Here is a 25,053-nt window from a genome sequence, read left to right as displayed (position 1 = left end):
TTCAAAATCAAATTATCAAGAGCAGCAATTGTCAATCTTTTCCTGGTAAAGTGTCTTTGAAGAGGTGTGCTGTCGGATTCACAAGATTTTACACCATGAGCTTCTAACAAGTTCCTGTTCTGTACAATGTCATAACTTGTTGACACACCAATCCTATTCATTGAAGTGACTAGCTGTCTATTTTTGCATTTGTCATAGATTGCGTGGGCAGTCATCATGTGTAGCAGAGTTTTCTTTTTGCAGTGATGGAATTCATAAGACATGATTTGGAAAATACAGTACATTTGCACAGCCTAAGCCTGTTGGTTCATGGGATTGTCTTCCACTTCTTCGCTTATATCTTCAACTCCATCATTACTGTTGTCGGCTTTTGTTCTGAACTCAAGAACTTTAGTTTGTAACAGTTTTGCATTGTGGATACTAAACAATGATGTAAAAATGTTAAGACAACATCAGCCATTCTTGTTGACTCACTTGATTTGCGGACCTCGGAGTCATCACAAAATTTATCATTAAGTCCAAAATCTAAATCTTTCAAGATGTTTCTTAAAATGGCCCCTGCTGATTTTATTGCATCCTGTGATCTTATTTTGGCAGCAAGAACACCAGTAGTAAAATCAGCTAAGAGCACCATTCTTTTTGTTAGACTGAAAAAAACGAATTCTGTCATTGTACATTATCACCAAAAACATCTTAATTTCATCATTAGTGATCAATACAGTTCATCAATGTTGATCATTATTTCTCTGATCTCAATGAGAGTGAACACGTAGCCAGCACTCAAGAGTGGCTTTAAAACTTCATCTGCTTTTTCAAAGAGTGCAAACTTGACTTCTGGGAGCTCACTGTACATTTATATTTTCAAAGGTAAGCACACATGCAGTTCGGGTGCGCATACAAGTCCACTGCAAACACATTTACCTTGCTGGTTAGATCAGCTACTTGGCTGAAAACTTCATCTATGAAGAAACAAGCTTCAAATAAAAACATGTTTGCCCTTTGAGACTCACATACTCTGTACTTTGTTGTTTCATCAATCCCTTTGGCCCTTGCTCTGGCTAAACCACAGATAATACATTGAAGATCCTTTGCCTTCTCATCAGTTGTTGGAGGTGGACAAGGGGTAGCCATCAATTTTCTAACTGGATGGGCATTGGGTTTGGTTGTCTTTGCTTTCTCAGAAGACTCTGATTGTTGTTGTGATTCACTGGTTTCTGCTAATTTTTGACCATTTTTTTCCAGGCTTTTTTTCCATTGCATATGACTCTCAGCATTTGTTGTTACAATGATAAAATATTTTATCCTCTTCACCCATCAATTTCAATCTTTTGTGAGCTTCGTCTTGCAATATTTTTGCAGCATCTGGAACTCTCTTCTGTCCAGCCGCGGTTGATGTTAGCTTTTCTTTTGGATTAGTTTGGCACAGGACACATTTTTATTTGTTGAAGGAGTTCTCAGATTTTGTAGCTAACAACACTGTCAGGAGGTAAAGGTCCTCCGCTACCACCGGCTTCGCTCATGTTTATGAATTTGAAATCAACGGAAAACCTAAAACAAAAACAATATTAAAATAAATTACCAATTTGATGGCTAAAACACATAATTAAAGAGTTGCCATTTTGAAAATAGCTGAAGTGTTGCTTTGAGGAGTTATTATTGTTCTCTAGAAGACTAATTGACTCCCAAAACCTATGTTTTGACACCAGAATGAAGCATATAGGTCTCATGGTTCCTGAACTATTACATCATCACTGCAACACATCCTCCATTTTTAAAAATGTCGTACAGAAAAATAATTGGCTCAGATTAGCAATGTCTACCCAAGCTAAATTACTTCTCTAACGATACAAAAACACAAATCAAAAATGAAAATCTCTGGACAGCAATTTGTTTTAGGAAGGTATACCAGGGGGCCGGGATTATCTGCTTTGACAATGCAACATTTTACCAGTTCTCTTCATGAAACAAGAAATGGCAAAACCAATAAGATTTCTTTTTATTCACCTATTTGCTTTGGCAATGCTTTTTAGCAATGTTGCACAAAATAATGAGAAGAATGACAATGTCTTGAATCATTCTGTTGGCAGTTGCATACATAGTGATGCATGCTTGCATTAGCTCCTTCTTTTATTTTTTAATTTATGATCAAAGATGGCTCAGTTCACACGGATTAGTAAATGAAAATAATTTAATTGGAAGTATTCTATTTTTTCCATCATATTTCTTTTTTACGGAGGTATTTCAAGAGGCCAGCACTAAGAGGCAAAGTGAACTGTGCTATTGTGCAATTCTTCAGCCGTGGCAGAATACCTTCAAAATCAGTAGTTGGGAAAACACCTGCAGACTAAAAGTAACAAAGTCCGCTTTGATCATTTTCTCAGTCCACTGCACTTCTGAACTCATTACTTCTTTTTTGTGCCATTTTTAGGGGCGAGCGCAAAGCAATCCGTCCTCTGTTGTAATCTCTCTTTCGGCTTCTAACCACGCCCATATCACATCAGGCAGTTACATTGGTTCATGAGCTTGCCTTTTAAAATCTGCTTGCTTTCATAAGTGAAAGGTATGCATACGTCATGCTTTTTCCGGTGTTTAGCCCTCCTCGAGCGCACCGGCCAACTACTGAAAATATACGAGGTTCGATGTTTTCGCCTGGTTTCTGGACTACTTTTTCTCTTTATTTTGTAGCGCGATCTCGCTGAGCTGTAGTCGAGAGCTTTGCATGACATCAATCCTGTTACATTGGTAATTTGCAACAATGGCTGAAACTAATATTCGAACATCAGCAACCTGTCATTGGTAGCACATGATGAACCTCTGTATTTCCGAGCTTAAGAATGCAGAAAAAATGGAAGCATGCATCCTATAATGGAAGCAACAGTTTTTTTTTTATTTTTTTATTCCCCCGGGTTAAACTCCTTGCACTACCATAGCTGGCACACTCCATTAAGATTGTATAAAGTCATTCTTTAGACGGGTACTTTGTCAAAGTGACGCGTAGGAAACGCTGCTGTTCATACTCCACTTGATTCATTTGCATACGCTCTGGATCAAAGGTTTTCCGGTCGATGCCGGTAATCAGAAATGATCTTGCAATTAAGCGTCACATTACTAGAAAGTAGCATAGTGTACCACAGCTTTTGAAATCATACTCTGAATAATCTAAGAACAGACATGAAAGGGGGAGTATGTGTGTCAAATCTATACATCGCTTTTTTTTTTTTTTTTACAACATTATCCTTTTAATTTATGGCTATGCTATATTTTTGAGTGATGCCAGTTGGTACACACTCCCTTCCTTTCAACTGATTGACCAAATAAAGCAGTGTTATTCATTACAGTAGCAATGGTAGGTATACCCACTACTATCACAAGACATGTAGTGTGATATTTAGTATTAAATCATGGGAATACCAGGTTACTGTCAGAAAACATGGGCAAACGGAAGGGCGAAATAACATTTAGTAATAGTATTGGCACAGGTTATTGCACATTTATTGGTCAAAGCTTTAAGTGTAAGCTTATTGACACTTTTTAAAAATAACATGTTTTTGTGAAGTGTGCGTTCTTGACACTGAATAAGAGATATCTCTTACTGCCCAACAGTAGGCATTTTATTGACGCAAGAGCATGAAGGTCTAAATAGACCCTCGAGGATCTGAACATGTAAACTTAAGGTCAAACACACGTTGATGAAATGGATGAAGTAATCAACTGAACTTAATAAACTTAGGTCCCAACGACCGCACCTTAATTTCCACATCAGGGTATTCACCCTGGATTTCTCTCTAAATAAGGGGTCACTGCAACAATCACTTATACATCTACTGATTTGGGATTTAGTAAAGCAGTGCATGCCACATACATGTCGTTTCAGAAGTCTAAGGGCAAGGGGATGTGCAGCCCCTCCCACCCCATTAAACAAGTCAACATCAAAGAAATTCATCAGATCTAAGTATAGACAACGGTGCACACAAGGCAGCACGAGGGATCATAACAGAAAATGTAAACGTCCAGTCAAAAACGGGGTGGGTAACCTTTGAGTTAAGCACAAATCATCTAAGTTAGTCTAGGCATCTGTGCGAGTTACGGTTTATGGGCAGATACTGGGACAACATAAGCAATGGAGTCAATGATATGATGCTGTTTGTGAATTGCAACCAGTGCTAAATTTGTAAATACAAAAGGCGCCGGTGCCAAAAGCTCTCCTTTTAAACACACGGCTGCTGCAATTAAATGTGTGAACACAGAATACTGAGGCAGTGGAATCCTGAAGCCATCTCGGGCCTCTTTAATCCATTTACAGCCACTCCCTGGCCCTTGGGTTCACTCTTGCAGCTTTCTGCTTTCTCCCTTTATGACACTTCCTCGTTTTTCTATTCCTCTATCTTTCAAATATTTGTCTTTTGCTCACAGTAAATACTTGAGACAGAAAAATAAGTGCCAGCCCTCAAAAATAAGGTCCGGTGCCCGCACCGGAAATAACAAGCACAAATTAAGCACTTATTGTAACCCATTTGGAGAAGGTGATTTTGAAGATTGTTTCCACCATGCCAACTAATGTCTGCTTATAATGGTCCATTTTTGAGAAACACTTGTAAGTATTTCACATTGCCCTTCAGGCTCTTCAGAGCACTGCTGCTGTGGGCCAAGATTACAGAAGTTGTGATGAGGGGGACGTTTGCCCTCAATCAATTCCTTTTCAACCTCTGCCCCTAATTTGAATGAAAACAGGCGACCTAGAAATTATTTGAATTTTAGGCTCTGCTCCTAGTCTTGGGTTCAGTGTATTCCACAGCCCGTGGCCCTGCATTCCTGCATTCCTCCTCCTATTTGCAGCCATTTACTTTTACATTTCATAATCATATTGGCCACTGTTGAGCACAGTTTTCTGTTGCAAGTTTGGTATGGTGTATGTTTTGCATGTATGCTAGCCCTTGCCCCAAAAGGTATTGAGGACAGTACAGACGACCTACTACCTGAACCTTAGTCTTCTGTGGCTAACTGAGTGTTTTCCAAGGTTGTCTGATATGTTTGTAGATTCAGGCGATTTCAGGTGGTTTGATTTTAAAGAATTTGCAGGCTGTCAATGAGCTTCTATGAGAGAATGGTGTAAATGATATTGCAGGGCATTCAGTCAATTAAACTTTTGTTAAATGTACCCAATGAACAAGCCACAGACATGGCAAATTCTAATTAGAAGGACTGAACTATAAGGCATTGCACTTTACTACTCTGTTGGCTTCAGGAAGGAAGTGCATTGCTTCATTATATATGGCTCCCATGGTCTGTACTTAAACTGAATTGCATCACAACTTACTTGAGCCCGAAAGCCTTTCACGGGTAGGGAACTGGATGTTGTTCCACCCAGAATCAGTATTTCAGGTTTTGCTACTTTCAATCATATGAAGCAGTTATTTATCCACTTAACATGTATCTAAACAAGTAGCAATGATAGGTTTGTTCCCTTATTAGGGTCAAGCGCAAAGCACTCTGTCCCTGTTGTAATCTGTCTATGGGCTTTTAACCATGCCCATGAGTTTGGTTGGTTCTTGGGCTTGCCTTTTACAATTTGCTCCATTTCACTAGTGGAAGGTGCAATACGGCATGCCTTTTCCGGTGTTTAGCCCTCCACGAGTGTACCGGCCAACTACTGAAAACATACCAGGCTCCATGTTTTCTATATGGTTTCTGGACTACTTTTTCCATGGCTAATTGCAGTTTTGCTGGTTACATGGATAATTGCATTTTTGCCGGTTACATGGATAACTGTATTTTTACTGATACGTTTCACTGCGAGCAAATTTCTGTTTCCTTTTGTGTGTCTCCGTCACACTTCATGGTGGCCGTGGGCTCGCTTATGTGAAACTGTTTTACTTTCTAGTTTATGTGACAATAAAAGTCAGGTTAGGAGTTTAAAACCCAAATAACTCTAACTCAAGCAAAGGCGAGACCCGTTGCATTGCAAATGCTTTTTCTGTCACCGGTGCTTGCTTATTGATGGCCATCTTATCTCTGTGGCCCAAACTATTCCTAGTGATGTGTGCCAGCAAAGTGTAGGTACGCGATTTTAGCTGCTGCTTCTTTTGATAAAATATTTTTCCTACTTGAAATGTAAAAAAATAGCCCTCAAAACATCTAATTTTCACAGGGTGTATATTGGGAACGCACAATGATATCAAGATACATTTTGCGAATATAAGTTGAATTGCACAATTTTGTTCTTAAAATATGAACAGCTTATGTTAATGATAGGTAATTATCTATGAAGTCATGGGGCTAATGTTATAATTTTTGCCTTCGTTTACTACATTATTTAACAGCTGGTCCCAAAGGCGACCTATGAGGTTTTTCCCCAGCCCTCTTTTATCTTCTCTGTGAAGTACAGCACGTAGGCCTCGGCCCAGTGTGAGTGTGCTGTATACCATTTAGAGGGATGGGGGCACTGAGGCCTCACAAGTTATAGTTATGGCGCTCCTTGCTAGCAGATCTAAAAAAAAATGTATTCTACTTTCAGCAGTTTACTCGGACTGAAAATCCTTAAAATACATCCCCAAATAATATGTATATCTATATATTGCGACATACTGGCTAGGGCTCCTACGATATACCCTTCGAGTAATTTGTGATTTCCAGGAACCTCCACATGATATGGGTTTCATGACATCTGGGGCTTTCAGAAGACACCCCTGGGTATGTTTAATTTATCTTTATTGGAGTGGGATAGGTGCTCTCTAAGAAAGTTGAAGTGAATGTATTTGAATATGGCACTCAAGGGCACCTTGTGAGGACGAGCAAGAGAAGGATTCTATTCAATATCACTGAATTTCCTCTCCCGGTCAGTGTCCCATTTATCTCTAAGGTCAGCAACTGATATTCCTGTATGCTTCAGAAGTGATTTGTACAGCCAACTAATCAATCTCCTACCATCCTCCATTGTGTAGTGTTTGCAACTGTGTGTGTGCTTGGCGTCAGATCCAGCATAGCTTGCTTACCGACTTTACCAGCCATATGTATGCTGCGAATTGCGCCTGACACGATTTAATTTCATCCAATAGTGCTCCACACGTGACAAGAGTACCCCTTTCTGAAAAATACCCCAATACCATAATGCCCTCTCTATCTATCTAAATGGGCTAGTTCTCACGTTGTAAAGGTATATTTCTTTGTTTCGAGATGCCAGGCAATGGGATTATTTGTGCATAGGATGTCATTTTTTGAGTTTTTCACAAACCCACCCTGTAGCAGCACAGGGCTATTGACATAAGCAGTGTACTTCCCTTAAAGCTTGGGTATGAGGAGGGGTACAATTTAATCAGAGATACCTCCTGAATTTGGGATGTTTACATTCCTGTTTTAGTCAGATGGTGCACAGAGCGCTACTGGGCCAGTGTTTCTTTAACACTTTTTATTGATTATCTAGTTCAACTCTTGAGCATACGGTTCACTACATTGTTTGTCAACAATACTAGAGTCCAAAGCATCCAATCTCATACAAGGAAACTCTAACACTTTGTGCTCTGAGTTTTCCACCTTGCACCCCCACACCCACCCTCTTTCTTCTCAGCCCTCCATCTATCTGTTCCACTGGGTGGGCACCTGTGGCATAGTCTACCCCTTGTCACAGTATCATATACTTAACTGAGTTCTGTGTTATCACCACACACCACCTCCTTGTGTAAGCCTTGGAGCACCATGCCCAGGTAATCGGACGGCCAAGTGCTACAGGAGTATGTAACATGTCTCAAAATTATTAGGGTCACACTGTAAAGATTTCCTTACTCCAAAGAGGAAACTGTGCCCTTTTCGGAGAAAAGGAAAACTGTTAGATGTGGTGGTGTAGAGCACTGGTAGACTGAGAAACCTGTAAAATAATTTTTATTCTACTGGTACTATAACAGAGCCAGACCCTAAAACACAAAATAAGCATTCACACTAATATTTGTTTTTCGACAAATCTTACAAGAATAATAAATTGTATGTCTTCAGCAAACTAAATAGGAATGCTACAAAGAGACCAATCATATTTCATCACACATCCCTGACTAATCAGTCTAGCTGCCTACCTATACTATACTTGTTGATATGCCAGTGTTAGCTGCATATCTGTATTAGAATATTTTCCTGGGCCATGTAAAGCAATGCCACTGTTATGCTATTAGGCTTGAAATCAGAATCACTTCCCTATGCATCATTCCAGCCACTGGTCCATTACCTAGCCTTTCCACCAGGGTTAATGCTGTACATACCTTTTAGTGCGCTAAGGTCTATGGAGTGAGGACGGGTGTTCACACTCAGCTCCTCTCTCTTCTGTACCAGATAGTGAATAAATCCGTCTTTCAATTTTTAGAAGCATAGGGAAGCTGCTGTATTGCATGCTTTGGTCCCCAGCACAAACACACACAAGGTCATTTAGACATTCAGGCAGATTAATGGATAACTTGAAGTGTAAAGCACGGAAGACAATAAAAAAAATAAAAAATAAACTTCTCTGGCTGTAATTGAGAACATCAAAAAATGTGACAAATGAGCACACAGCTTGAGCATGTGAAAAATTAGGCACTGAAAGTTAATAAAGTCCTGTATTATAGGCTTCCGTGCTCAGCCATGCACTTTAAAGTAAAAACACTGACCATGTTAACATACAGTATGGCTGGTGCTTAATGTAAAATTAGCTCTATGGTTTAAAAAGCCATGCCATGTATGTCAGGTGTAACCGGTGTGGTAGCGTTTTTCCAGGTTTATATTTTCGGGAATAACTAATAATTAAGTATAATGCTTTTTATTATGGATCCAATACACAAATGTTGAATGGACAAAATTATAGCTGAAACGAGTTTAATATAAGGGATAAGGTACTTCCTGCAGTACATTATAAGATTAGTGCAAGTCACAGAGGAGTTCCATAACCATACAGAGGAATAAAGGCTGAAGGCTGAGTCCCTTTTTAAGGTAATGAAACTCCGAGGTGACTTACAATATCCTCATCATGTATGAAATGGGGTACTTTTTTCCTTGTAACATATGGTCACACCATCACCTTTCCCACAAACGACTTAAAACCTTGGTGCCTAGTTCTTTCATACCAAAGAGTGAGCTTGCTTGCAAATATGAACAATAAAAATAAAACCTCAGGTGTAAAATTAAACACATCAAAATCTGTTAGATATTTGTTGCAAGCAGATATTAGAAACAGTTCAATACAAAAGTCAGTTAAAAAAAACATTGTAGTAGCTTGGAGTGTGTAGAAACATGCAGAAAGACTAGCTTTTCTTTATATAAGGAGTGCAAAAAATAAACATTCTCTCCACCTGTCACTGAAAGCTGTTAAGTACAGCAGAAGAAAAGAAAACTTCCATTTTCGTTGCTTTAAACAGCTGCTTCAAAGACACTCAGTGACCTAACCTGCCTTTCAACTTGGCTGCTGGCAGTAGGCACTGTGATGTCGGAAATTGAATGTAATAACTTATAAGTTTCAAGTTCTGACGTCTTTTCTTTATAATCGGCGAATGAATGTATCAAATGTGCATTTATACAGGGATTAAAGAATCCAATTTATCATATGATGTATAGAAGTGTGTGTATTAGCATATTTTAGTTAGGTCACATTTTTATTAAAAAAACCACTGTGGATAACATGGATACTGTTCTGGCGTTGTTCTGTCATTCACTCCTCCATTCACACACTCCTATACAGCTCCCATGCGAATCTTTACTCCTCTCAAGCTCTGCGGAGGCGAAGGCAGGATGATGGAACTGATTTTCCCTGTTGTGCTTTGAACAAACTTCCTAATCTTCCTAACAGTTGCAATGTATCAAGGCCTTTCCGCTGTGGTTCTGTTGATAGGGCTAGCCTTATTCGGTTGTGTAAAGTGCCATTGTTTGAATGTTTCATATTATTTAAAACAACTGCAGATAGAAATATTATGGAAGACACTGGATGCTTTCTTAAAATGGCATAATGCTTACGAGTGACACACTTACGTTTGATTTGCCAAGAGTTGTTACTTGTGATCATGCCATAATGATTCTGCATTTCCTCTAAATTGTTATGCCATAATTTTCCCTTGATCTAGAACTCAGTCGTTGAGTGGTCTAAGTTAATAATTTTTATACTCTTCTAAACTGATGTATGGGAGGGTGCTGTTTTGTGCAAGATCAACCCAGGGGAGAACTGTCTAAGTTAATGTTAGGGGTAATCTAAATCTTGGGATTTCCTGAATAGTGGAGTATAGTTCTGCTCCCACACGGGTTTTCAAGTGGAGGGGTCCAGCAGTAAGGTAATCTACAGGACAGCAGAGGTTTAAGGCTGTCCCATCCCAAATTGAGTCCAGTAACTCCTGACTTTCCTGGGACTATTAAAAAGGTTCAAACAAACCTCTTTGTTGCAACATGTATCTTTGTTCACCTGGGGATCCCCATACAGACTTGCTTGCTTTAGGAGTTACAAGGGTGTTCAGTGCATGCATCATTTTTTCTATTTGTTAGTGGACAGGACCATGTAGTTCACAGCTGAAAGAGTCAGCCTTTAAAAACAGAAATAAAGTGCTACATTCTGAAAAGGAAAGTTAAGCAGCCGCCTGGATGAAGACTAAGGCATCTTGCATATAAAGGCTGTCGATTTGAAGAACCATTGTTTCTCAGACAACTGACTCATTGTAAATACATATTTTCAATCAGACTCAGAAACTCACCTGGCCTCCGACAAAAATTTCATTTTCAGCTCTTGGGGAAGATCTTCTTTGCAGGTTTTTACAGCAACAGGGGTTTTATCCTTTAAAGTCCCCTTAAACACTTCACCAAAATTACCCTGAAATAGTATACATAATGATTTTACTTTCTGCAATTTTCACACGTAGGGAATGTCCAGTACGCCATTACCATCAAACCTTAAGAGCAAAACACGACTTACTTACCAGTAACAACAGTTTTAATGCACTGGAATCTTTCATAGGTTCACATTCATAAATCATTCCCCATAGCTGAACTGAGACTCGACTGGTACCTTACAAGAGTACCAAATAATACTAATCTGCCCAAAGGGTCAAAGAATCGTGTTTAACACATTCACATCATTCAATGCCCCTGCGCTTACGCCAACGTTGTGAATGTGCTCTGGCTTCAACTCCTGCTACAGGCCATGACAGCACAGATTTCAAGGATGAAAAGGATAACTTACAGATAAGACTCGGAATCAGACAGGAGACATGGTCACCTAAGAATTTATGAAAGGCACCACCAGCACTGGAAAGTTTTAGTTACACATAAATATCTGGTTTATTTTCTAGTAGTGTTGCTTTCACATGCTTCTACTGCAAGAGAAAGCAGCAAAATTACATTGAACCACTGCAATATAGAGGAAGCAGAGAGGATAGAATTAAATTATTGAAACAGTGGCACCCACTTGCTGCACTCGTGATTACCCTATAATATCTGGATTCAAACAGAACTGTCACTTGAACATTTTCCAGTGTGCATGTGGACACTCCACGGAAATCCACCAGCTTCACCCCTGCCACCATCATTACTATAATCACTCTGTCGATAAGGGGGACTACCTATGGCATGACAAAAGGTGGTTGGGGCTGCAAACCATCCTACAATATCCTGTTTGGATAAAGGGCAAACTTTAGTTAAGTCACCAAAAGTCACCACCAGTTAATCAGTAAGACTGAAATGTTTATTTTTTTCCGATATAAAATTTGGGACGTGATAATATTCAGCAAATGTAGCTATCTCGCTGCCGTATTGGTTGGATTTCAGAAAAGTATCTCACTACTATAGTCTCCTTAAAGTATAAATCAGACATAGCCTTAGGAAAAAAAAATTGAGATTAGTTTATAGGATTATTGGACTACTGTATTTAACTAGCAAACATGTATCTATTGTGCAAAAACCAAAATACTGTTTATTTCCTTTAAAACTGTATGTTAAATTACTTTACACCGGACATCAACCCCCAGAACAGTAACCAGGCCTCTTCATTGTGACTTCACTTTACTGCAAAGATGTAACCCCTTTGCATCATGGTCTTGTTTAAAGAGTGTTTTTTTAACAAACATAAATGAAAAAAATAATTTCATAAACACGCATGCAGATACATAGACCAATAGACATGATATTTATCAGTAAACAGAGGGACTTCATGAACTGTTCGATGTTTCGCCGCATTAGTTTTGATGCTGCCCCGCTATCAACAACGGTAATAAGCAGCATATTACACTCTTCGCAAATATTCAATATAAAGAGGCTACATACCTGGAAACTGTGTAATATAGTTCAATATATTGCCACTGAGACTGAGGGGTTCCACTGGCATCACAAATAAGAAGGCTGCGGATCGCGTGCTTTGTACATGCCACGAGAACCTTGAGAAGGCAATGCTGGACGATATTACATGCCATGTACTTTGTATTTTTTATATAACATTTGGGGAAATAGATTGAAAAGGGTGTTACATTTATTCAGTGAAATGTTTATTGAAAATAATAAGTGAAATACAGGACTGTACAGTTTTGTTGTCTGCAGTATAAATTAGTGAGCAATAATTACGTAATTAAGATTTTTTTTTTTAACTACGTGTTGTTCTCTGTAAAAACAATGTGCAGCTAACCCATGTGCACTTTTATTGGAATTAAAATGTTTAGTTTTGGCTTACTTTTCATAAACAGATTTTCGAGTAAACAATAGTCAGGTACAGTGGAATTATTCCATTCTGAGGCTGCAGCATTTGCTGCACAATTATGGATTTACCATACTTGCCAACTCATTTTGTGAGACCAAAACAAATACTTTAGCTCAAATGGATCAGAGTAATACTGCCATAGATTGAGCTACTGGACAATTCACCTCTTCTTAATAGATAATTAAAATAACGCTTCTGCAATAGGGTCTCTCTTTTCATATAATATTAGTGGCATTTGCAACAGTGAAGATGTGCAGAGTTGTTTGGGGCTGTCATGGTGATTAATCCAAAGTTTCACAGGGGTATTTTTTTTTTTAAAACTTCATCATTTTTCTCATAGCTTACAGTCATATATCTTGCTTTCCCATATAGGAAAAAAACTGATGAGGAATCGAAAAATACAATGCAACAAAACTAAAACATCGTTAGTAAAATACCAACAGCATAAGCGTCCTTCCAGAAGAGAGAGGCGGCATGGCTGTATAAGGGACATAGGGCCTGATTCTAACTTTGGAGGACGGTGTTAAACCGTCCCAAAAGTGGCGGATATACCACCTACCGTATTACGAGTCCATTATATCCTATGGAACTCATAATACGGTAGGTGGTATATCCGCCACTTTTGGGACGGTTTAACACCGTCCTCCAAAGTTAGAATCAGGCCCATAGTAACCAATATCAATACAGAGTCTATGTATGTGGAAAGTAGGAATTTGCATCCATTATACATCTCTGGGTGCGTTTAAGGTTATGTATCTGATCTCTGAGACCCCAGTGTCAGTAGATAATATCTTACAGGGTGGCAGATGTCTTTAGCTCGGGAGGTGGGTGGCTGTAAAGCCACATATAGCTCGCTATTGGTATAGCAGTACATTCAGTTTTTTTTCCACCACAGGTGGGCGTCTGCTCCCCAAGAGTATAGCTACCTTGTATTTTGCCAGTAATAACGCCAAGGCCACAAAGTGCCGTACTGTAATAGGTACATCCATTAAATAGCCTAGTACAGCTAATAAAGGAGTAGGGTCAAGCGTAAAAAGTATCATCAGGGCTAGTCAGTCAAACACCTCCCTCCAAAAAGATGCAATAACACTACATGTCCACGTCATATGGGCGAAATCTGCTGTGGGCATGCTGTGGGACACTTCAGGCATTAAGGGGCTCGTGAAGGGTCTATTCGAGCTAGGGTTGCAGGCGTAATGTATGCTGTACGCAGGAATTTGTAGTGGGGTTTACAGCGATGGTTAAAAGATACGAGACGTGTCCACGTACAATAAGCATAACAGACCATGTCAGTTAAGAGGTGTTCCAGGTCAGTTTCCCAAGTCACCCAACGTTTGGAGTCACGAGGCAGTAAGAGTCATAAGCAGGTGTGATACAATTTGGAGATCAGTAGACTTCCGTCACTATGGGAGATTACTAAAGTCAGTGGGGTAAAATCATCTGGTGCTAGGGGGTAAGTAGGGACTGCGGCTTTAAATGCACTCTGCAGCCATCAGAGCACAAACCTGTCCAGATGTGCTGCACTGTGGAATCTAGCATCTTCCCTGTGGTGAAGACATGCCCGTCAGGAAATAAATCCCTAAAAGTATGCAAAGCATGATTTGTCACTGTTCGGTGAACCAGCTTCTTGTGTGTAATGGGAAGCCAAGGATTATTCCCCAGCCGAATAGCAGGAGAATAGAGCAGGCCCGCACGAAGCATTCGGGAAAGTCTTCTCCAAGCCCATTTGGTAGTGGACAGGGTCTGTGGGAAGGCCTGCGGGTAACAAAGCTCGCAATGAGGTTGGGGCTGCCAGGTCCATTTCAGGTTTAGAGTATGGAAGGAGAGTATCAGCATGGTACCAATGGCATGCATACTGACACAGTGCGGCGAGATAATATACATGAAGATTCGGAAATCCAAACCCTCCATACTCGTACGGGAGTATTAAGGTGTCCCAACCAATGCGGGGTGTCAGTCTACCCATAAACCAGAGCAGATTACTCCTCAGTGTTGCGAAAAAGGAATTGGCGAGGGAGATGGGAAGGTTAAAAAAAAAAAGGTATAAAAAGCATGGTATACCACCATTTTTTAGAATAGCAATGCATCCGGTCTTTGACAGTGGGAGACTGATCCATCAGTCTATTTGGGTTGTCAGTTTGTCTACTGGCAGGCCGTAATTAAGGCATACGGTTTGTTCTTTGTCAAGGTGGAAGGAAACGCCCAAAAAATGCAGCATGCCAGAGAGAGTTCGCAATGCACTGGGGTTGTAGCATCTGTGAATGGGTATAACTCAGATTAAGTGAAGTTAATATGTAAGCCAGAGAAAGAACCGTATCTGACTATCTCGCAGAGGACTGGTGACAGGTTTTTGTCAGGGTGTCGAAGAAATAGCAGTATATCGTCCTCAAAGTGAAATGAGGAGCGGTCCCGGGTTAAACTGTAATCAATGCTTTTCTTGAAGGTGGCCTGAAAGAGGCTCCATTGCTATTATAAACAGCAACAGTGACAGTGACAGAGGGCATACCTGTCTAGTTCCCCTGGTGACTGCCAATGGGGCTAACAGTGCCCCATTGACTCTCAACCAAGCAGTTGGATGTGTAGAGGAGCTGGACTCGTGAAGTAAAGTTTTGTGGGATGGATAGCTTGAGGAGTGTGGAGTGTAGGGACTGCCATTCTAAGGAGTCAAATGCCTTTGTAGCATCTAATAAGGCCATCATGGCAGTTAACATTGGGGAGATTCTATTGAGTACTGCAAAAACAGTGCAACTGAGCGATGTTGAGAGGTGTGGGATGAATCCTGATTGTGCCGGAGAAATTATTTTGTCCATCAGTACTGCTAGGTGTGAGATGCCAGCATTTTGGCCACGATTTTATCATAAAAATTCAGCAGTGATAATGGAGGATATGTCCCACAATGTTGTGGATCTTTGCCCGGTATTAATAAAAGTGTAATCGCCGCTTCTCGTAATATTGGGGGGGGGGGGAGGGGGGGGAGGGGGGGATCGCTCCTGTCACTAGGGCCTTGGAATACATAGAGAGGAGATGTCTTGGCCTCAGCAATCTGGCCAGTGTTAGACAAGGTCTCTCGCCCTCCCCATCACGGCGGGCCGCAGCATACTTTCCCAGATAGTGTGTCTCACTCTCTTGGTCTCAAAACTCAGCCAGCAGTACCGCACGCTGGTGCCACTGTGACTCGTCAGGCCGCCGAGTATTCGCATGATCGAATTCTGTCAGCTCTGCTTCAATGCGTGCTAAACTCCTATGCAAGTCCCTCGGTACTCCAGAGTGTTTAGATATGTATATGTCCCTGGTTTATACCTTAAATGCCTCCCACAGAATGGTTTGTGATTAGACGCAGCCTACATTGAGCTCAAAATACTCAATGATTGGAGAGCGAAGCTCCGAACAGAACAGCTCATCATGCACCACCATATTGGGGAAGCAACACTGGCACTCCAGCCCTCGCCCCCAATGTGTATATTTATGGTAAGCACCACCGGGGAGTGGTTAAAAGGGGTATGAGGGAGATGTGTGATGGAAGACATAGAGTAATTGTTGTGGATAAAAGCCAGTAATCTATGCGTGTCCATGTATCATGGGAGCAGAACGGAAAGTGTAAGCAGGTGTGGAGGCATGTCGCAGGGGCCATCGGTCCAGAAGGGTGTGTTCGACACAGATGCCCTGCAGTACGCATAGGGACTGGGGTTTACCCCCGTGGGATTGGGCCGTGATATCGAGCAGGGGGTCCATAAGCATATTAAAATCTTCACCCAATATAATGTAGTCATTTTCCATTCGATTAAGTAGTGTGTAGTGTCGAAAAAATTCCAGCGTCTCCGTGTTTGCAGCATAAATGTTGACTAGCAGTATACGGTGCCCTGCTAGGGAACCAGCCAACTTTTCCAGTCTCTTCACCACAGTGGTGGCGACGTCTTCCAGTCTGGGTACGCGTTCCTCGGTTCCATCAAGGCCTGTGTTTTGCTTGTCTTTGCATTCTCCCATCCGGTCCAGGCGATTCATGAGGGTTTCGAAGCGTGCATCAGTTGCTCAAAAGCTCACACTGGATCCAGCCATAATGGTGTTCATTCCAGTGGGCTGCTCGGTCCCAGATCCTCCCGCTGCGCCACCCTTGTATTCCAGTGTATTCTCCTCCCCCTCCCCAGGTTTATGCCTTTCCAAAGGAAGCTTGTGCTGTTTTGAGTCATCCCTAGCTCCGCTGTGGAAAGTGCTAAAGTGAGATCATTGGAGCCACCCGATTAACTTTGGAACAGGTATGCTGCAGATAACTTCTGTATACATACGTATTTGACAGTGGCGCCAACACCGCATCACTGACCACCAACCTCTCCAACCTCGGACTCCGTCAACTGGTCAACACACCCACCCACATCGCCGGCCACACCCTTGACCCACTCTTCACTGCAAGCAACCACATCTCATTCAGCCACATCTCCGAACTCCACTGGACCGACCACCACTGCGTCCACTTCGGTGTTTTTCTTGAACGTGAACACCACCACACCCCTCTACCGCCTTACCGCCACTGGGGAAAAATCACTGAAGATCAACTAGCCAGCACCCTCGCCAAAAACCCACCACCCGACCCCACCGACCCGGACTCCGCCGCTATCAACCTCCAACAATGGATCCTCAACTGCGCCAACATCCTAGCACCACTCCAGAGACCCACCATCAACCAAGAAAAGAAAAAACCAGCCTGGTTCACAGATGAACTGACCACCTCCAAACGCACCTGCCAGAAACTCAAGAAAAAATTGATCCTCGAGCGCACACCCGACAACCTTGCTACCCTCAAGGAAGCCAACCGCGAACCCCACCAACGGATCCGACTCGCCAAACGCTCCCACTTCACAGAACGCCTTAACAACACTCACGACTGCAAGGAACTCTTCTGCATCGTGAAGGAACTCTCCAACCCCAACACCAACGACGTCCCTCCATCCCAGAAACTCTGTGACAACCTCTCCACCTTCTTCTACCAGAAAATCGCAGCCATCCACGACAGCTTCAACACCACACCTCCGCCAGACCCCACCCCCAACAACTCCTCCCACGCCGACCGCATCACCACCTGGACCCAAGTAGACGACGCCGAAACCCTAAAGACCATGAACTCCATCCACTCAGGATCTCCCTCTGACCCCTGCCCACATCACGTTTTCAACAAAGCCGACGTCACCATCGCCCCCAAACCCAACCTTTCCTTCAACACCGCTACCTTCCCGGACAGCTGGAAGCACGCAGAAATCCAACCCCTCCTCAAGAAACCTAAGGCTGACCTCAACGACCTCAAAAACTTCCGTCTGATCTCCCTCCTCCCTTTCCCAGCGAAAGTCATCGAGAAGATCGGCAACGCACAGCTCTCCCACTACCTCGAAGACAACTCCATCCTAGACCCTTCCCAATCCGGTTTCAGACGCAACCACAGCACAGAGCCTGCACTCCTCGCCGCCACAGATGACATCAGACAACAAATGGACAACGGCGAAACCTCAGCCCTCATCCTCCTAGACCTCTCCGCTGCCTTCGACACGGTCTGCCACCGCACCCTACTAAATCGCCTCCACGAAGCCGGTATCCGAGACAAAGCCCTCAACTGGATCTCCTCTTTTCTCTCCGACAGAACCCAGAGAGTCCCGACTCTCACCCTTCCTCTCCGAAGCCACCAACCTCATCTGTGGCGTCCCCCAAGGCTCCTCACTCAGCCCAACGCTGTTCAACATCTACATGGCCCCCCTCGCACAACTGGCCCGCCAGCACAACCTCAGAATCCTCTCCTACGCCAACGACACCCAGCTCGTCCTCTCCCTGACCAAAGATCCTCCCACCGCCAAAGTCAACCTCCACGAGGGACTGAAATCCATCGCCGAATGGATGAGCAACAGCCGCCTGAAACTTAACTCCGACAAGACGGAAGTCCTCATCCTCGATCGCACCCCCTCGGCCTGGAACGACTCTTGGTGGCCCACCGCCCTGGGCCCCCCACCCACCCCAGCCAGCCACGCACGAAACCTCGGCTTCATCCTCGAATCCGCTCTCACCATGTCCAAACAGGTCAACGCTGTCTCCTCTTCCTGTTTTAACACCCTCTGCATGCTCCGCAGGATCTTCAAGTGGATTCCAACAGAAACCAGAAAGATGGTGACCCAAGCCCTCGTCAGTAGCAGACTCGACTACGGCAACACACTCTACACAGGCATCCCAACAAAAGACATCAAACGACTTCAACACATCCAGAACGCATCCGCCCGCCTGATCCTCGACATACCCCGCCGATGTCACATCTCCCACCACCTGAAGGACCTCCACTGGCTCCCCGTGGACAAGAGGATCACCTTTAAACTCCTCACCCACGCACACAAGGCACTACACGACACCAGACTCAACTTCTACGTTCCCTCACGCCAACTACGCTCTGCCAACCTTGCCCTCGCCATCGTCCCCCGAATCCAGCGCAAGACCTCTGGCGGCAGATCCTTCTCCTACCTCGCCGCCAAGACCTGGAACTCACTCCCGACCTCACTACGCCAGACCCAGGACCTCCTCACCTTCAGGAGACTCCTCAAGACATGGCTCTTCGAACGATAGCAGCTACCCCTCCCCCCCCCCCAAGCGCCTCGAAACCCTAACGGGTACATAGCACGCTTTATAAATTTAATGATTGATTGATTGATTGGGGTTGCAGGTGTACGTTATGTTGGTTTCTGCTCACTCAATGGGTGTCCTAGGATGAACATTTAGCCGCAAGTTGTCCTATCGTGTGGCCGGGGGCAAGATTCCCATGTGGCAGAGGTCCATCTAATATTCAATGGGGCCCTACGGGCTACCGTTGGTTATAGGCAACTGGCCCTCCCCTGGGTAGTTAATACATTTCAGAGGGGCAGGAGAGAGCATAATGTATGCAGTGTGTGGCTCGGTAATTAATTATTGTCCTCCTACCAATGCGTGTGCGTTCGTGCCCTGGCCTTTCAGATAGTCTCGGAGGCAGCTAGAGGGACGAGAGCCGCCGCTCAGGATACAGGCTGCTGGGGTTTCATTCTCAATGCAAGCAGGCAGGAGGGCGCTTCAGAGACGGTCTTCATGCGATTCAGTTGCTGTAGCATGCACTGCATCATAATAGATTTACCACATTTGCCTACTACTGCACGTGGCGCCATAAGACAAGCTAAAAGTAATGGAGCAACGTCTTTTAAAAAAAATAATTACCGTTACATTCAGGGGACATTCATAAAAGTCAATGCTATATTTCTTGAGGCTTCTGGTATTTCTGCTGCATGGTTTTATACCACCGAAGGTTATCCAGGAAAAACATGTTAGGTTAATAACCTATGTTACTTTACAAACGTTGAGTGATGTTATTGAAAGCGTTCAAATGAAGACTGCATCAAAACAAAATAATGAAAACGATTTCGTAGTTCAAACTCTACAGACTAAATTCTGAAATACGGCTAAAATTCAATATGCAGTTCAATGTGTTTAAGCCTACATCTGATTTTATATCAAGCCCAGTCGCTTACTTACTTTACCCAGCAGCTCTCCCAGCGTAACGTCTTCATGATTCAAAACCCATTTCTTGTCCTGCAGCAAAGAAAAAAAAACTTTGTTTAGAATACTATATTTTATTGTACCTAGTTTATGAATAGCATGACAAAAAACGGAGCTCTTCAGAGACTGTGCAATTTTTTTTTATATATTGCGGCACAACAAATTAAAAACAGCACAGAAAATAATATTTCCATTAGTCGCCAGACGCTGCACGCTAAAGGCACACCTTAAAACATTTTGCGTTCACATTTTCGTTGAAAAGTATATGACGCCGACAGAGGCTGATTCAGAAACAAAGAACATTTTAAAAACGTATGCTTTGCAAAATTCAGCTTCGGTCTAGAAAGTTTCGGGGTGATCTGTCAAGTGGGGCAGAGAAAAAGGGAGGGCCCAAAACGCGTTTTCCCCATTCTTTTTTCTATTGAACCTTTAGACACGCCTACAGCCAAACCGCTGAACAAAATTACACAAATTTGGCACAAGGCTAGATTCTGTTACGCAGAACACGTTTTTTGTGATTTAGTGTGAATCCGTTCAGTAGTTTTGGAGAAATTTAAGGCCCATAAATATAGATATATAGGGACGCAGATCCTCCATAGATCCAACTGTCCTCGTGCTGATATCTGATGGGCTCCCAACACCTCAGCAAGGAAGTGTTGGCAGCCTTCTTGGGACTCTCCTTCAGCCTAGTCCCAGAATTTATTTGTTCCCCCCCCACCCCCCGGGGTGGGCCAGGACCAGAGGCATCAAAAAGGAGGGAGGCGCACGGGGCCCCACTCCTTGGGCTTTAATTAGTACCAGGGACCACCACCTCCCCGAGGCAAATGTCCAAATAAGAGTTGGGGGAGAGGGCCAGCCCCCCTGCACCCCAAGGACCACCACCCCGAAAGGCAAAAATATTTTTTAGTAAGAGGGGGAGGCCTGATGGCCTCCTCTACAGCCCCAGGGACTTAATGCAGGGGGACCTGTGCCCCCTCACGCCCCAGGGACCACCACCACCCGGGGCAAAAAGCAACGTGTTTTCAGGAGCGGTCCGTGCAACCCCTCCCCACCCCCTGCTGCCCCGGGGACCACCATCCTCAGGGAAATTCTTCAAGAAAAGAAAGGGGACCCTCAAGCCCGAGGGACCAACACCACTCGGGGGCTATGTCCTTGTTGGAGAGGGGCCGCGCAGTCCCCACTCTTAAAGCCACTGATGGAACTGGGGACCGCCACCCCCCAGGGTCGGCATCTGCTATGTCCTAGGGTGCCCACCCCTGGGACAAAGCTGTTTGCTGTGGATTAGCTGCAGCCAAGCCACAGCAAACCCTTTGCTGTTTGACAGCGGGACCTTTAAAGCAGGTCCCGCTGGCAAACAGCAGATCTTTCATCTCAGTCTGTCAACCAGGGAGCTGCTGTCAAAGCAGCTCTGTGCTTGCTAAAGCAATGGCACTACAGGGGAAGCCTTAAGGCTTGCCCTGCAATGCCGGTAGCCCATAGGGGCATTTTAATATAAATAAAAAATAATAAATTAATAAAAAATATGTAGGCAGCGTGGGGTAGCCCTTGAGGGCTTCCTCGCAGTCCGAGAAAGTCCATAAAGGGATAACATAAAAAAATATATATATACATTTAAAAAAAATATACATTCTTTATTTTAAATTGGATAGAAATATCTCATTCTAAGTATATCAGACATCAAAGCCTAAAAAACTCTCTCTCTCTCGGACTTCCTTTCGCACTCTTTCAATCAATTCTCCCACTCACAGACCCACTCAAACCCCCAAGCACCCACTCATAGACCCACTCAGACCCTCATGCACCCACTCAAACCCACTGAGACCATTACGCACCCACTCAGACTGTCAAGCACCCACTCACAGACCCACTGACACCCTCATGCACCTTCTCACAGACCCGCCCACACACTGATAGACCCACTAAAACACCGATGTATGCACTCTCACACCCAGACAGACAATCTGACAGCCACTCTCACCCCCAAGATACAACCTCTCACACCCAGGAAGGACGCAGACAACTCCTGCCACGTATGGCCAAACGGCAATGCTCAGCATGAGGTTGGGTGGTTAGTGAAGTTGGCCCCAAAGTCTGGATGCAGGCCAGGTCTTGCAGGCAACCTGTGCTACACATGGGTGAAGGCTGTGCACGGTGCAAGGTTGGGTGGTCTATAGGGGGTTGGCCACAGAGCCCTGTGGCCAACTGCCACTGCGCACGGCTGAAGACGGTGGTTGGATTAACATATAGTAATGAAAATTAATATATGTTAAAAAAACAAAGAAATTCACTGAAAAAAACAAAGGTTACAGGGATGTTATAGCTACGAAATAGAATTAAAAAAAAAAAAAACATAGAAAGTCACTGAAAAAAAACAAAGGTTACAGGGATGTTATAGTTAGGCTTACATTTAAAATGTATAAAACCTTAGAAATTTGCCAGTTATAGGCAGAGTCATCTTAAGTAAATATAACTTGTGCCTTAAGGTAACTCTCAGAAATGGGGTCTTTGGTTGGCAGTCAGGCTAGCCCCTGTCCAAGCAAGGACCCTCACTCTAGTCAGGGTAAGTCACACAATCCAAATTATCCTGTGCCCACCCTCTGGTAGCTTGGCACTGAGCAGTCAGGCTTAACTTAGAAGGCAATGTGTAAAGTATTTGTGCAATAAATCATACAATAACACCATATAGCACCACACAAATACACCACACAGTTTGAGAAAAATATATAATATTTATCTGGATAAATGCAGGTCAAAACGATTAAAAATGCAATAAGTGAGAGATCGCAGGCTGGAGCAATTAAGATGGCCACGAGATAGCAACACTCCCGAACCGCAGAGGCCAATTTTTTTCCCTGGGGAGCGTTTATTCAACGACTGGCACATTTCTTCTTCAAAACGGGCACTGTGAATATGCAAGGAGCAGTTTGGTGAGTTTTTTAATCTTTTAAACTCTGTTTTTTCACGGAGTTTACTTCTTTAAACCTGCTGCTCCCTTTCTCACAGAAATGTTGGCGCCATTTTGTGAGGACCTCTTTTACTCTTAAAACTTTTGTTTTTTTCTCCTTGGCCATGCGCTATATTACCCACTATTATTTTAATGAATGTGGGGACCTCTATATTTTTTTTTTTGCCATTTTGAGATGTCGACTCCGAAATCATTTTAGATTCTTCATTTTGCATTTTCTTCTATACATTTTTTAATTTGTCCTTTGAGGTGACCTAACCGAGGAAGAGAGAACATCAATTAAAAATACTGTATTAAGTTTACACTGCATTGCTAAAATGGAGACTCCTCATACTTCAAAAGTATCAATATCCTCTGTGTCTAATTATAACGGTCGTAAAGACTCCAGGGGTAACAAAAGAGCTAAAAAGGACCCATCCTCTCCAACTAAGTCTCCATTGCCACTTACATTGGAAGACATTATGGATGAACTCAAGTTAATAAAGCCTTTTGTTATGGAAACAAATATTGCACTACAACAAATTGAGGAGAAATGGTCACGTCTGGATTCTCGACTTTCTGATGTGGAGCAGAGGATCAGCGACACACAAGACAGTACTATTAAAGTTGATAATCTGACTAAAGAAGTCACACTATTTAAAAAACAGACAGAAGATTTGGAAAATTGTAATCAGCGCAATAATCTTCACATTTATGACATTCCGGAAGGCTCAGATAGCCAGGATTTGATAACATTTTTGCAAACTCCTATTGCAAAGATTGTTGGTCTGCAGAATACCACGGTCCTTAACATTCAGAGAGCCCATCGTATTGGTCCTTCTTCTACATCTAAACCAAGAGGAATTATCGCCCTCTTTCTACAATACTCAGATTTAATGACGGTCTTAACTGCCGCCAAACAACATATACAAATGTTGTGGTCAGGCCAACAGATTTTCTTTAACCAGGATGTGGCCACGGGGACAGCCAAAAGAAGGAAAGAATTTCTGGATCTCCGACCAGCTTTAAGATCTATGAACGCTAGATTTGGCCTTGTTCATCCTTGTTTCTTTAAAGTTACCTTCAAGGACAGAACAACTACTTTTGAAAATCCCTGATTTGAAACAATTTATATATACCCACAAGAGGGAGGCAATGGAACTCAGCAAGACTTGATTGGTTAATGTTGGATTTTTAAATCATTTATTTTTTCTTTACAGGTATTGAAAACACTGAAATGTCAAGCAAATAAAATTCCCTTTCCGATTGTGTCTATATTCTTGTATAGCTAGTCATCATAGTGTTCTTTCCCTTGTTGGTAAGTCACGTCGTCAGTTGTTTATACTGTAATATATTTATTCTGTTTTAATGTCTCTTCTCCCTTTTGCTATATAATTATTTGAATTCCTCGGGGTGTTGTTGCTGATTGGCCTCTAATTTTCTTGCTCCTCCCTTTCTCCTTTGCAAAATATATTCTTCTTGTCAGGATAATTATGACTGAAGCCTTTTGGCTTTTCGTCATCTTGTTTTTCTTTTATCAATGGGGTGCTTTAGCAACCTCTTTACTTCTCCATCTCTTTCGTACTCTCTTATTCTCTTTTCATCTTTCTTTCTTCTTTTATATTTTTTTTTACCTTACAATGCAATGTTGGCATCCACAAGCAACCTAAACTGGATATGTGTTCAGAATTTTCCCTTCCACCTTACTCTACGATTCATATGTTGTATGTAGCTTAGATTTCGTTAAGGGGCTGTTGTCTATATGTCTTTCCCCAGTTAAATGACCAGTCTTCGTATTATTTCATGGAATGTTAAGGGTTCACATAATCCGGATAAGAAACAAAGAGTGATCCAACATCTTTCTAAATGAAACTGTCAG

The 25,053-nt window shown here is 42.7% G+C and overlaps 1 protein-coding gene across 1 annotated transcript in view; it reads right to left on the bottom strand.

Moving 5' to 3' along the window:
* Positions 1-25,053, bottom strand: part of FER (FER tyrosine kinase) — a 772,263-nt gene that overhangs the window by 308,692 nt on the left and 438,518 nt on the right. The window contains exons 13-14 of the mRNA XM_069226363.1: positions 20,207-20,263; positions 10,692-10,807 (exon numbers count right to left, since the gene is read on the bottom strand). Of these exons, the coding sequence (XP_069082464.1) occupies positions 10,692-10,807; positions 20,207-20,263 (173 nt within the window). The remainder of the gene's footprint in view (positions 1-10,691; positions 10,808-20,206; positions 20,264-25,053) is intronic.

This window comes from Pleurodeles waltl, chromosome 1_1 (genome assembly GCF_031143425.1).
Source record: "Pleurodeles waltl isolate 20211129_DDA chromosome 1_1, aPleWal1.hap1.20221129, whole genome shotgun sequence".
Lineage (NCBI taxonomy): Eukaryota > Metazoa > Chordata > Amphibia > Caudata > Salamandridae > Pleurodeles > Pleurodeles waltl.
Note: the sequence above shows the minus strand (reverse complement) of the source record. Positions and strands in the feature narration are given on the sequence as shown.